Source organism: Delphinapterus leucas, chromosome 8 (assembly GCF_059928025.1).
Source record: "Delphinapterus leucas isolate spDelLeu-1000000601 "Yukka" chromosome 8, BTC_Dleu_Yukka2, whole genome shotgun sequence".
Taxonomy (NCBI): Eukaryota; Metazoa; Chordata; class Mammalia; order Artiodactyla; family Monodontidae; genus Delphinapterus; species Delphinapterus leucas.
In genome coordinates, this window is record NC_143136.1 from 26986496 (window position 1) to 27001370 (window position 14875).

Here is a 14875-nt window from a genome sequence, read left to right on the forward strand (position 1 = left end):
TAATTTAGAATGCCATTTTACAGTGTACTCCAACACATTTTCTTGTTGCTACGGTTGAAGAGACTCGTATTTTTGAGTAAGGGGTCTAATTTTCCTAATTAATTCCTAGAGTAGGTGAAATGGGCTGGTCGATGCACTGTTTTCTCTGTATGTAGCAGATAATGCCTGGATCTTGGTCTATTGGCCGTTTGAGAGAGATGTTTGTTTTGCCATATGGAGGACAAGTAATGCCCCTAGTGGGCCATTTTAGTAAGTTTATATAAAGTCCAATTTTATATAATTTCTTTAAAATATCATTGAATATATCTGAGTATATGATGCATTAATTTCTCCAAACATTATCAAGGGAAAGAAAGGTATTAAATTCAACTATTGGCAGGACTTTGGGCATCAGGGAAAGTTTGGAAAAGGTTGCACCTACCTTAGCTGCTATAGGTTGAAGTCATCAAAGAACTCCAAAAATCAAAGTAGACTTGAAATAGACATAAGTTATGCAAAAATAGTGATTCTTAGGTGTGTACTTTTATGAATATATCCATTTTGTAGGGGTGTTATAACAAATCACCACTAAGTGTGTGGCTTAGTATAACAGATATTTATTCTTTCACAATTCTGGAGGCTAGATGTTTTTAAAATCAAGGTGTCAGGCAGGGCCATGCTCCCTCTGAAGTTTTCTGGGAAGAATCCATCCTTGCCTTTTCCTGGCTTCTGGCAGTTCCTGGCAGTCCTTGGCGTTTTTGGCTTCTCTCCTCTGTCTTCACATGGCATTATTCCCTGGGTGGATCTCTTCCTTAATTCTGTGTCTCTTCTTATAAGGACATCAGTGATTGGATATAGGACCTACCCTAATCCAGTATGACCTCATTTTACCTAATTACATCTGCAAAGACTGTATTTCCAAGTAAGGTCACAATCTGAGGTTCCTGGTGGATGTAAATATTGTGAGGACACTGTTCAGCCCAGTATAGCAGGTGTGGGTATTTGTGTATATGAGTAGATTGGGAACTGGGGGGCTATCGTAAGTTCTTAGATAATACACATTATAATTCTCTTCTCCATTGTTGATTTCTGCTTTTTCTTAAGTGTATTAAGTATAAGAATACATGAATGTGGGGGAAATGTTGAAAACAGTACTAAAACAGTAATTTAAAATTCTGTGTTGAATAATTATTCTCTGCTGCTGTTCCTTGAGATTAAAAGATAAAAACAATTTCATGAAGTCTTGTCTATTTATGGTTTTAGAATCCTAAATTTATAACCAGGACCCAAAGTTTCTTATTTACTAAAAGCATTTGAGCAGAGCGTTATAATGATTATTTCAGTCCTTCTAAGAAAATAATTTGGCTTAGGCAAAAGGTTATGAAATACTTGAATAATTTACTAAAAATTCTAGACTATCTTTCACTGAGTTTATTAAAAAATAGGTTGAAATTAGACTGTTCTTCCATATCCATCCACCATTATCACCACCCCCAAGATGGCACCAAGGAGTTAGCTAATATATGTCCCCATAAACCCATATCTTTAGATTGTTTTATTAATTTTGATGCAAGTACATAATGTTTGCAGAAATTGATTTTTATAGGGATTTATAATAAAATATCAGTTAAAAGATTAATTGCCTCACTTCTGGGCCTTTGGTTTCTGTAGTAATCAGTATAGTAAAATTTTTATTTAAAAAATTCACTTGAAGTTTTCCATTTATACTCTGTAAAAGCAAATTGAATGCCTATTGTTATCCATAAATATCTTAACTGCTAAGATTTTCTAAGATTGTAATAGAAAACCAATTATATCAGAAAGTCATTAAGTAACTTAGAGAAATTTAACAATGTTAATAAAACATGAATTTATGACTTTTGGCTTATTTTCTTAGATAAAGCTCTCGGTCATTTTGCACTTTTTAAATTAGAAGAAAAATTTTAAACTTTATCCATGCCTTCTCTTTTACAAATCAAAACATCTTATAGCTCTCATCTGCTTATTATTCTTATAAATTTATAATGGGCATATATGATTATGAGATAAAATAAGGTACATCATATCTTACTATCAGAAACTAACTTTTTAAACCAAAGTTAGAGATTTAGAATGGAACTCAAGGCAGTGTAAATATGTAACTTATTTTTCTGAAAGGACTCTTGTAGCCTTCTGTTTAGAGCTTCTTTTGGGTCTTAAACTAGAATGTTCCATGTTTACTCATTCACTAAACTAATTATTTAGGTGTAGTATGTGGTGTTATACATGCACTGTGCAAAGCACTGAGCTGGAGTGGGTAAATCTGCAAATATATATGTTTATATTTCTCCGTTCATTCAATAAATATTTATTGAGTATTTGCTGTATGCAAGGTACAATATCAGGAACTTCTTGATACAAAGTTAAACAAAACAGCCACTGTCTTTGTACTACTTACAGTCTTAGAAAAGGAGAAGGACATTAATCAGATAATAACACAAATAAATGTAAACTTATCACCATGAAAAATACTATGAAGAAAAGGTAAATGGTACTATCAGAGCTCATAAGGGAATTTGACTTAGTCTTTGGAGGGGCTATGCAAGGGCTCAAAGACTTACCTGAGGAAATGACTTTTGAACTGAGAGCCAGATGATTATTGGAAATTATGTAAGTGAAGGAGGATGTGAGAAAATTCCAGGAAGCAGAAATTATATATAATAGCGAGTAGTGAGTGCGAGTTATTTGAAATGAAAGGAGGCAGTGCAGCTGGAACACGGAACCAGACGGAGTGTGATGCACGATGCAGCAGGAGAGCCAGCGGCAGGGGCCAGACCAATTTACCTATACTGGTCTGGCCAGTAGTACATACTCAATTTTATTTATATGTAGTCACCAAATTCCATATTTTATTTTGGTTTCACCAACATAAGCCGTTCAGGTACCTTTATTTCTTGTTTCTTATTACTATGTAAAGTTCTTGAATTACTTGCTTTATTTACAAGATAATAGAATATCTTATAGCAGATGTAAATATTCAAAACCAATGATACTGCTATAGAAAAATCATATCTTATGTTTACCATTAAACACTGATTCTACCTGAACCAAATAGCACATTTAGAATTCATATGTTGATTAGCAATATCACGTACAGCAGTTTCACTTGTTGATCTTAGAATGCTAAGTTGACTAGCTTTTGTCTTATATAAATAAGGTTGAAACTGGTATATTATAGTGCCCAAAAAGCCGAATATTTTATATATAATATACTGGTATAAATGAATTTAAATTTATGTGGTGGCAGGCATTAACTTCCTCCTGATGTTTTGATGTTTTAAAATATTTAAATAAATGTTTAAAAATTAATATGAAGAATGATTATAAAATTATGCTTATTTCATGTGCAGTTTGTGTGATCTGTTTTAATATTTTATAGTTTGTGGCTTCTGTGTCATCAGAAGTTTGAAAAGATTCTTAAAATGTAGTCGGATTGCATCTTCATTTCAAAATTCACTGAAACGATATGTAATGCTTATGTAAGAGCAGCTAATGATGTAGTGATGAGATTTTAGCCCTTTTAAAACCCGTAATCCTATATAATTTCACCCTTATTCAAAAAGAATTTGATGTAGGTAGTTTCAACACTGTAACATTCATGAATTATTGATTTACAGTGAACGTTTACATTGTACTAGTGAACTCATGTAAGCTTTTCTAACCTATGGGATATTTGTTTTGCAGGAGAAAATAGAAATTCTGTATTCACAACTTGAAATGCAATTTCCCATTAATATTAATTCTTTCATCGATTGTTACCACAAAATTGGCTAAAATTAATACTCTTCTGTCATAATAGATCAAGGTGATTTACATTTAGTTTTCTTTGTCTTTTTTGTTTGTTTTGTTTTATTCCCTCCACTCCCATTTATTTCATGGCATATCAGTGCTTCAGAGAATTTAGATGAGCTCTCTTCCTCCAGTAGCTGGTTACTTAACCAGAAGCACAGTAAGAAAAGGAGAAAAGACAGGACAAGATTGAAATCTCCATCCTTGACTATCATGAGTACAGCAGCTCGAACAAGGCCACTTCAGAGTTTCCACAAACGAAAACTCTACAGATTGAGCCCTGCTTTTTATTGGACTCCGCAGGTAAGGTCGCCTTTGGCAAAACATGAACAAAGATTTTACTGTCAATATATTTCACAGGTTAGAGGATATGAACTGTACATAGTTGTTTAGAATAAGTGGGATTTAATAATTTTTAAACATAGTGTATTCTGAAACTTCTCACATTTCCATTTTTTTAAATCACTATTATGCTTAAACTAGTTTGAAAGAAATGTACATATCAAGTTGATTTTAAAATTTTACTGGTAAGGGTAACAAGGAAAACACAAGTGTATTATATATTTGCCTTTTGCTTAATAAAGAAAAAAGTAACAACCTGCAGGGCTTTCAGTTATTTTGGAGGAAATGACATTGCTCTCCCTTTTATGTTTGGTATTTGTTAAACCTGGTGGGCACTCCTTTTTCATATAAGCAATGAAGTTTTAGATGACCATGCTTACCCTTTTTGCAAGTAAAATATGCTTCATTAAAAGCGTTCATTTTGAAAAGCATATTTTTCATTTGTTAGCAACATGTTAGGTATGCATCTTTCAGTGCATAGCTAAATAAGCTGTGACAGAGGGCAAAATTATCTCTAGTCCTCATGGTATAATGTGCTTTTTTTCTCTAATATTTTTTATATGCCAATATGAAATATTTATTGTGGGAATGAATAATAATGGTGATGATTTGGGAAAATCTGGGAAATGTTTGATCAAGTTTATTTATTTATGCCTTATTTTACAATATATATATATTTTTTAGCATCTTTATTGGAGTATAATTGCTTTACAATGTTGTGTTAGTTTCTGCTTTATAACAAAGTGAATCAGTTATACATATGTTCCCATATCTCTTCCCTCTTGCATCTCCCTCCCTCCCACCCTCCCTATCCCACCCCTCTAGGTGGTCACAAACCACCTAGCTGATCTCCCTGTGCTATGCAGCTACTTCCCACTAGCTATCTATTTTAAATAATATGTCAAAGGAAAGAAATTATCCTTGATTTAATATTGTTTTTGATTATTACTACACTAACTATTTTTAAATATATTTCTATAAAAAAATCAAGATGCTTTGTTTCATTAGGAACCAATTTCAAATTTGGTTTTATAGGATCCTTTTATAAATAGGAACGTGAATTCTGACAAATTAATTTTTATTAATAGATTGATTTTTGCCATTTAGTAGTTCAGGTATTAGTAGTATGCTTTCCCAACTTGAAATTTTTAAGAAAGTTTTATTTCAGAATTTTAAGAAATTTTACATATTTAATAAACCTAATAGGAAAATATTTTATTAAAGTTTTTATATAAGAAATTATTTTTTATTTAAAGTTACTACAAGCAATAGAGAAATAATATATTTGAAAATGATTTCATAATTTCATAGTTATAAATAGAATTGTCTATCAAAAATATCTCACATTTGAATATGCCTTAATATTCTGACTGGAAGGAATCTATCTGAATAATTTAGGGGATTTGCTCAATATTACTAAAGTACTGCATATGCCTTGATAATATAAAGATTGGCCTGGAAAAGTGTGAACAAATTTAAAACTTTCAGCAAACAAAGGAAGAAACATGTCTAACATTGTTACTAGTAGACCATATAATTTACCATATTCCAGTCATAATGCTAAGCATTTTCAGTACATTATTTTATTTAGTCCTCAAACATAAAGCTATGAGGCATTATCAATCCCACCTTTAGATGCAGAAATTGAAGTTTAGGGAGATTAAGTAACTTTCCCAAGGTCATACAGCTAGTAAACAATAAGTCTGATTCCGAAGCCATGTTCTTATCCATTAGTACATTGATAACAACAAAAATAAACCAAATCTTTTTTTAATCAATATTTTCTATTGAAGTTGATCTACAGTATTGTGTTAATTTCTGCTGTACAGCAAAGTGATTCAGTTATATATATATATATATATATATATACACATTCTTTTTTTAATATTCTTTTCCATTATGGTTGTCATAGGATATTAAATAGAGTTCTCTGTGCTATATACTAGGACCTTGTTGTTTATCTATTCTCTGTATAAAAGCTTACATCTGCTAACCCCAACCTCCCACTCCATCCCTGCCCCAACCCCCTCCCCCTTGGCAACCACCAGTCTGTTCTCTATGTCCATGATTCTATTTCTGTTTTCATGGGTAGGTTCATCTGTGTCATATTTTAGATTCCACATATAAGTGATATCATATGGTGTTTGTCTTTCTCTTTCTGACTTACTTCACTTAGTATGATTATCTCTAGTTGCATCCATGTTGCTGCAAATGGCATTATTTCATTCTTTTTTATGTATGAGTAGTATTCCATTGTATATATGTACCACATCTTCTTTATCCATTCATCTGCTGATGGATATTTAGGTTGTTTCCATGTCTTGGCTATTGTGAATAGCGCTGCTGTGAACACAAGGGTGCATGTATCTTTTTGAATTATAGTTTTGTCTGGATATATGCCCATGAGTGGGATTGCTGGATCATATGGTAATTCTATTTTTAGTTTTCTGAGGAATCTCCATACTGTTTTCCACAGTGGCTAAACCAAATCTTTTATGTGCTTGAAATCAGTAAAGACTGTATATTTGGGAATGGGGGAAGGAGCTTTATCTGGTTAGAGGCATTTAGAAATGCACCATAAAAGATGGGTTTGGAAAGATAAACAGAATATTGAAAGGGTTTAGGGGGGAGATTAAAAAAAGCACTTTAGTCATTGTAACAGAGGTGGGAAAAAATGATGGAGAACAGCAAATGGCCCCACCCCCAACTTATCCCCCAAATTTCCAGGGTAATAGTTATTTACCTTTCTAAATTTAATAAATGTCATTTCTCTCAGGAAGCCTTCCTTGATATTCCCACTATGGGGTATATAATGATGTAGCACCCTGTGTTATAATAATAATCCATTATTTTATAATAATGTTCCATTTATTTTTCTGTCTTCTCATTACATTGCAAGTTTTTTGAGAACAGGAACTGTGTATTTCTGAACCTACAGGGTCTTGAACAGTAACTGTCCAACAGTATATGCTCAATAAATAATTAATATGTGAAAGAATTATTGTAGTGGAATGTAGAAAGATATTTAAAAGGCAATGGAGAGTGAGAATTTGTGTGTGTGTGTGTGTGTGTGTGTGTGTGTTTCCTTGATTTGCTTTGTGAAAGGGTCTAGAACAGTAATATCTAATAGAACTTCTGTAATGACGAAAATGCTCTATAAATATCTGTGCTGTCCAATATGGTAGCTACTAAATACATGTAACTATCGACCACGTGAAATGTGACTAGTGCAGCTGAGGAACTGAATTTTTATTTTTATTAATTTTGATTTAAATGGCCACATTTGGATAATGGCTACCAAATTGGATATGACAAGTCTACACTCAAACTTACCATGATAGCAGTGAGAACATGTGGCACTCATTCTTGTTTTCTAATACTATTCCTTACTGAAAGGAAATATAGATCTTTGGAGAAGTGTCTGATCTCCAGGGTTGGGGAAGAGGGGCTATAAAATGGGCCTGGAACGTCTTATTGTTACCAGAAGGCAAGGAAGTGTTTAAAAAAATGATGGGGGCATGTCAAAAAAAAAAACCCAAGAGCTTGTTTGGAAAGGTTTCCACTGGCCAAATCTGGGGCTCTTTGAGCACTGAAATAGCTAAGGACAGTAATTAACCCAGTGAAAATATAGGTAGCCATGAGTGTATCCTGATGAGAGAGAGAGAGAGAGAGATTAAAAGGAGAAAGGGAAGACTTTTGCATAGAGTAGGATACTGATTAATAAATGTGGAGTGAGCAGTCAAATTAGAGAATCATTGCAATAATCATAGTAAAGATTGACTGGGTAAGAAGCATCAATGCATGAAAAGTCTGGGGTCAGGATTGGGGAAAAGTTTGATGAGGAGCAGGATATTGATATTGTCTTAACTATATGGTAGAGAACCAGACAATAACCTTGCCTGAGTGATCAAAACTAACGTAGCCTATGTCTGTTCAGAGAAGGGAACAGCCGAGAACAGTGACCTCCAGGTCCCAGGGTCCCTGTGGCACAGGCCATGCTGTGCAGGGGCTGGAGGAGAGGGCCCTAGTTGTGTGGGTTTGCCCCGGACTCAGCAGGAGGTAGTAGAGGTCAGCGCCAAACAGGCTGGGCTGGAGCAGCAGAAGGACAGGGGAGGAGCCAGCACTCCTGAGACCCACCAAGGCCTTGAATGACACTGATGTGAGAAACACAGCAACCAAAGACAATGTGTGGACTTGGTTTGGGTCTTCATTTGAACAAGAACCCTGAAAAGACATTTTTGAGATCATTGGGAAAAATTGACCACAGCTGATGATTAGATGATGTTCAGGAATAATTGATAATTTTGTTGGTGTGATAATGATATTGTGGTTATGTGAGGAAAAGGCCTTATTTTTAAGAGATGCATTCAGTAGTGAAATGGGTAACAGGACAATGTTAAGAATTTGCTTGAAAATATCAGAGCAAAGCAATGAAGTGAAGGAAAGAAAGGGAGAAGAGGATGGATGAAGTGAGAACAGTAAAAGGTTAATTTGGAGAGGTAGGTACATAAGGGATCACTATATTATTCTCCCTCCTTTTGCGTATGTTTAAAAACTTGAACAATAAAAATAAAAAAACTAATGTAGCCTATTAGAAAGATACAATATCACTATGTAGTATTCTGAGCAGACATACATAACCTGAATTTAACCATGAGGAGACATCAGACAAAGCCAAAATCAGAAACATGCTATTAAGAAATGAAAACTGGCCTGTATACCTAAAAAAAAAAAAAAAAAAAAAGCCAATGTAGTAAAAGCCAAGAAAGCCTGAGGAACTGCTTCAGATTGAAAGAGAGACTAAGATATATGACAACTGAATGAATATATGATCCAGATCACAGTTCTTTTGGAGGGAAAATATGGGGACAATTGACAAAACTGTACTATTGATGCTAGATTATATTAAAATATTGTATCAATGTTGAATTTCCTGAATGTGATATTTTGCAGTTATGTAAGAAAATATACTTATTCTAGGAAATACACATTGAAATATTAAGGGATAAAATGGCTAAGGCATCCATTTTATGTAATAAACTAACTCCTATGCATCTAGAATGGTACTAGCTATGTAACATCCTTGGCAGAATTTAGAAAATAATTATTTAAATCATTTTCTATAGTGTTTAACTCTCTAGGGTACTGGTTGAGAGCAGCTCATATAAGGGCAATGGAGAGAGGTGGCAGTCTTCCGCTACTAGGTAGCATATAATATATATAGTTGGCCAATCAATATTCTCACTGCAATAACTACATGTATAAGTTACCGAAAAAAATCATCATACTATTAAAGACATTAGGGGGATTCTGGTTTCAGCTCCAACATGTAAAGAGCTTGGAAGTTGTCACAACTGTCCTTACAGCAGCGAGAAAAAGGTGAACAAACTGAAAATCAGTGCCTTTTCATGAACCCGTCAGACAATTGAGGTTGCAGAGCAAACCGCCAACCCGAAATATGGAGAGACAGGCAAATCCAAAGAGTCACAGCCAAGATCTGCTTACCTGGAGCAGAAACCATAGCAATCATAAACTAACTGGTAGGAGCACTTAAATGGTAATTTTGTTGAATTGCTTGAGGCTGAGTGTGGACTAGTCTGAGAGTGAAAAACTCCTGGGGACTACAGCCTAAGGGAACCCCACACCTCACACTTCCATGGACTTTACCTCTAGGCACCCAACTAAGTTCTCAGAATGAAGAGCCAAAAAGGATCCCTAGTGGCTCTGGAATGGAAGGGAAGGGTAACCTTTATGAAATAAGCCTAGAGCATTATCTATTACAAGGTTTACTCTTCAGGGAAAAAAAACTTTACCAGAGCCTTATTCCATCTGAGAGAAGAGCATTTCTCCCACTCCTGCCCTCTGTAGGCTTTCTGTCTCACCTAAGAGAGAATGGGGGTGGAAAATAAGAAACACTTGTTAAAGTCACAGACCAGGGACACAGACCCACCAAAAGACTGAGATTTAATTGTAAGATTATAGTAGGTTATGCTACTATAGTAGATATGCTTTCTCTCCCCCATTCTTTACCATAACACCAACAGAACGCCAGTATAGTAACAGTGGGTTACAGCTGCAAAATATATAGTCCCTCTGAGGAGAACTATTTAACAGGGGAGACAAAAACAAGGACACTGGAGGAATTCGAGGCCTCTGGCACCTACAACTATAACTGGTATTAAACGCAGTCCTACTCGGACTCTTAGATTAACATAACATCTCACAATAAAGGCCTGTTTACCTCAGATCCTATGACATTATGTTCAGCTTTCAACAAAAAATTACAGGGCATGATAGGGAAAAAAAACTCTGAAAATACAAAGAATTCATCAGAGCCAGGCTCATATATGACAAAGGTATTGGAATTCTCTTAAATAACTAATATGTTAAAGTCTTTAATGGGTAAAGTAGAAAACATGCAAGAACAGATAGTTAATGTAAGCAGAGAGATGGAAACTCTTAAGGAGAATCAAAAGTAAATGCTAGAAACAAAAAAAAACTGTAACCTAAATGAAGCATGCTTTTCATGGGCTCATCAGTAGATTGGACATGGCTGAGGAAACAATCAGCAAGCTTATATAGGTCAATAGAAACTTCACAAACTGAAATGCAGAAAGAAAAGGGAGTGAATAACACAGAACAGCACATCCAAGAATTTGGGGGCAATTTCAGGTGGTGTTTCAGATAAGTGATTGGAATACCAAGAAGAGAAAGAGAACAGAGCAAAAACAAATATTTGAAGTAATAATACATGAGAATTTTCCAAAGTTAATGACAAGCACCAAACCACACATTCACGAAACTGAAGCAGGAGAACATCAAGCAGGATAAATACCAAAAAATAAATACTTAGGCATAGTATTCAAAATGCAGAAGACCAAAGATACAGAAAATCTTGAAAAATAGCAGAGAGACAAACAGCTGTAGAAGAACAAGGATAAGAATTACAGCTAATTTCTCAGAAACCATGCAAGCAAAAAGAGTGGAATGAAATATTCAAAGCATTGAAAGAAAAAAAAAAGCAAACAACTATACTGGGCTAAATATTTACACCACCACCCCAAAAAAAGGTTATGTCCATGGTCTAACTCCTGGTACTTATGAATGTGACTGTTCTGAGTTGAATTGTGTTCCCAAGAACTCATATGTTGAAGTCCTAATCCCTAGTTCTTTAGAATGTGAGCTTATTTGGATATAAGTTTGATGCAGATGTAATTAGTTAAAATGTGATTAGGGTAGACCCTAACCCAGTATGGATGGTGTCCTTATAAAAAGGGAAAGTTGAACACAGATGCATACATACAGAGTGAATGCCATGTGAAGATGACCCAATATGGCTGGTGTCCTTATAAAAAGGGAAATTTGAACACAGATGCATACATGCAGAGTGAATGCTATGTGAAGATGAAGATTGAGATCAGACTTATACTTTTACAGACCAAGGAACACCAAAAAATTGGCAGCAAAAACAGAAGCTGGACAGAGGGATGGAATAAGTTCTTCCTCACAGTCTTTAAAAGAAACCAATCTTGCTGAAACATTGATCTGACCTCTAGCCTCCAAAACTATGAAAGAGTAAATTTCTGTTGTTTAAACCCTCAGTTGTGGTACTTAGTTGTGATAGACCTAGCAAACTAATACAGTGACCTTATTTGGAAATAGTCTTTGTAGATATAATTAAGTTGAGGATCTGGAGGTAAGATGATTTGGGGGTTAGGATAGGCCCTAAATCCTGTGACTGGTCCGCTTATAGGAGAATGGAGAGAGAGATCTGAGACACAGAGATACAGCAAAGAAGACTTTGTGAAGACGGAAGCAGAGAGTACACTTATACTACTACAAGCCAGGGAACATCAGGAGCCATCAGAAGTGGAAAGATGCAAGGAACTGTTCTCCCCTAGAACCTTCAAAGGAAGCTCAGCCCTACTAACACCTCAGTTTTGGACTTTGGGCCTCCAGAACTATGAGAAAGTTAATTTCTGTGATTTTAAGCCACCTAATTTATGGCAGTTTGTTATGGCAGCCCTAGGAAACTAATACAGACTTTGGTACCAGGAAGTAGGATACTGTTTTAATAGATACTTAAAATTGTGGCAGTGATTTGGAGTTGGGTAATTGGGTACAGTCTGGAAGAATTTTGAGGTGTGTGACTAAAAAAAAGCCTAAATTCCAATGAAAGCTAAGAAGGAAGTGAGGAGGATAGAAGACAAAGGTGATATCATCTTAGAGAATAGATATATTGTCAAGAACAGGATGTTACTAGAAAGAAATATGAACATCTAAGGTGATTCTGGTAAGATTTCAGAAGGGAATGTTAAAAACTGGAAGAAAAGTGATCTTTATTATAAAGTGATAGAAAAGTTGGCTGAATAATATTCTACTGCTGAGTGGAAAATAGAACTTGTAAGCATTGAACTCTTGGATATGTAGCTGAGCAGATTAACAAGCAAAGTGTGGAATTTCGGTCTGGTTTCTCCTTACTGTTTATTTTTTTATTTTATTTTTTTTAAACATCTTTATTGGAGTATAATTGTTTTACAATGGTGTGTTAGTTTCTGCTTTATAACAAAGTGAATCAGCTATACATATACATATATCCCCATACCTCCTCCCTCTTGTGTCTCCCACCATCCCTATCCCACCCCTCCAGGTGGTCACAAAGCACCGAGTGGATCTCCCTGTGCTATGTGGCTTCTTCCCACTAGCTATCTATTTTACATTTGGTAGTGTGTATATGTCCATGCCACTCTCTCACTTTGTCACAGCTTACCCTTTCCCCTCCCCATATCCTCAAGTCCATTCTATACGTCTGCATCTTTATTTCTGTCCTGCCCTTAGGTTTTCCAGAACCATTATTATTTTTTTATTTTAGATTCCATACATATGTGTTAGCATACGGTTTTTGTTTTTCTCTTTCTGACTTAACTTCACTCTCTATGACAGACTTTGGGTCCTTCCGCCTGACTACAAATAACTCAATTTTGTTTCTTTTTATGGCTAATATTCCATTGTATATATGTGCCACATCTTCTTTATCCATTCATCTGTTGATGCACACTTAGGTTGCTTCCATGTCCTGGCTATTGTAAATAGAGCTGCAATGAACATTGTGGTACATGACTCCTTTTGAATTATGGTTTTCTCAGGGTGCATGCCCAGTAGTGGGATTGCTGGGTCATATGGTAGTTCTATTTTTAGTTTTTTAAGGAACCTCCACACTGTTCTCCACAGTGGCTGTATCAGTTTACATTCCCACCAGCAGTGCAAGAGGGTTCCCTTTTCTCCACACCCTCTCCAGCATTTATTGTTTGTAGATTGTTTGACAATGGCCATTCTGACTGGTGTGAGGTGATACCTCATTGTAGTTTTGATTTGCATTTCTCTAATGATTAGTGATGTCGAGCATCCTTTCATGTGTTTGTTGGCAAACTGTGTATCTTCTTTGGAAAAGTGTCTATTTAGGTCTTCTGCCCATTTTTGGATTGGGTTGTTTGTTTTTTGATATCGAGCTGCATGAGCTGCTTATAAATTTGGGGGATTAATCCTTTGTCAGTTGCTTCGTTTACAAATATTTTCTTCCATTCTGAGGGTCGTTTTTTCGTCTTGCTTATGGTTCCCTTTGCTATCCAAAAGCTTTTAAGTTTCATTAGGTCCCATTTGTTTATTTTTGTTTTTATTTCCATTTGTCTAGAAGGTGGGTCAAAAAGGATCTTGCTGTGATTTATGTCATAGAGTGTCCTGCCTATGTTTTCCTCTAAGAATTTTATAGTGTCTAGCCTTACATTTAGGTCTTTAATCCATTTTAAGTTTATTTTTGTGTATGGTGTTAGGGAATGTCCTAATTTCATTCTTTTACATGTAGCTGTCCAGTTTTCCCAACACCACTTATTGAAGACTCTGTCTTTTCTCCATTGTATATTCTTGCATCATTTATCAAAAATAAGATAAACATATGTGCGTGGGTTTATCTCTGGGCTTTCTATACTATTCCATTGATCTCTATTTCTATTTTTCTGCCAGTACCATACTGTCTTGATTACTGTAGCTTTGTAGTGTATTCTGAAGTCAGGAAGCCTGATTCCTCCAGCTCTGTTTTTCTTTCTCAAGATTGCGTGGGCTATTTTGGGTCTTTTGTGTTTCCATACAAATTGTGAAGTTTTTTGTTCTAGTTCTGTGAAAAATGCCATTGGTAGTATGATAGGGATTGCATTGAATCTGTAGATTGCTTTGGGTAGTAGAGTCATTTTCACAGTGTTGATTCTTCCAATCCAAGAACATGGTATATCTCTCCATCTGTTTGTATCATCTTTAATTTCTTCCATCAGTGTCTTATAGTTTTCTGCATACAGGTCTTTTGTGTCTCCTTAGGTAGGTTTATTCCTAGGTATTTTATTCATTTTTCTGCAGTGGTAAATGGGAGTGTTTCCTTAATTTCTCTTTCAGATTTTTCGTCTTTAGTGTATAGGAATGCAAGAGACTTCTGTGCATTAATTTTGTATCCTGCAACTTTACCAAATTCATTGATCAGCTCTAGCAGTTTTCTGGTAGAGTCTTTAGGATTCTCTATGTATAGTATCTTGTTATCTGCAGACAGTGACAGCATTACTTCTTCTGTCCTGATTTGGATTCCTTTTATTTCTTTTTCTTCTCTGATTGCTGTGGCTAAAACTTCCAAAACTATGTTGAATAATAGTGGTGAGAGTGGACAACCTTGTCTTGTTCCTGA

The 14875-nt window shown here is 35.2% G+C and overlaps 1 protein-coding gene across 6 annotated transcripts in view; it reads left to right on the forward strand.

The window, feature by feature from the left end:
- The window catches only part of KANSL1L (KAT8 regulatory NSL complex subunit 1 like), a 155580-nt gene that overhangs the window by 86179 nt on the left and 54526 nt on the right, over positions 1–14875 (forward strand). For 4 of the 6 annotated variants that reach the window (XM_022567571.3, XM_022567574.3, XM_089916425.1 and 1 more), the window contains one exon: positions 3906–4110. In XM_022567571.3, the coding sequence (XP_022423279.1) occupies positions 3906–4110 (205 nt within the window). The remainder of the gene's footprint in view (positions 1–3905; positions 4111–14875) is intronic. The other 2 variants (XM_089916426.1, XM_022567577.3) reach the window with 2 other exon arrangements.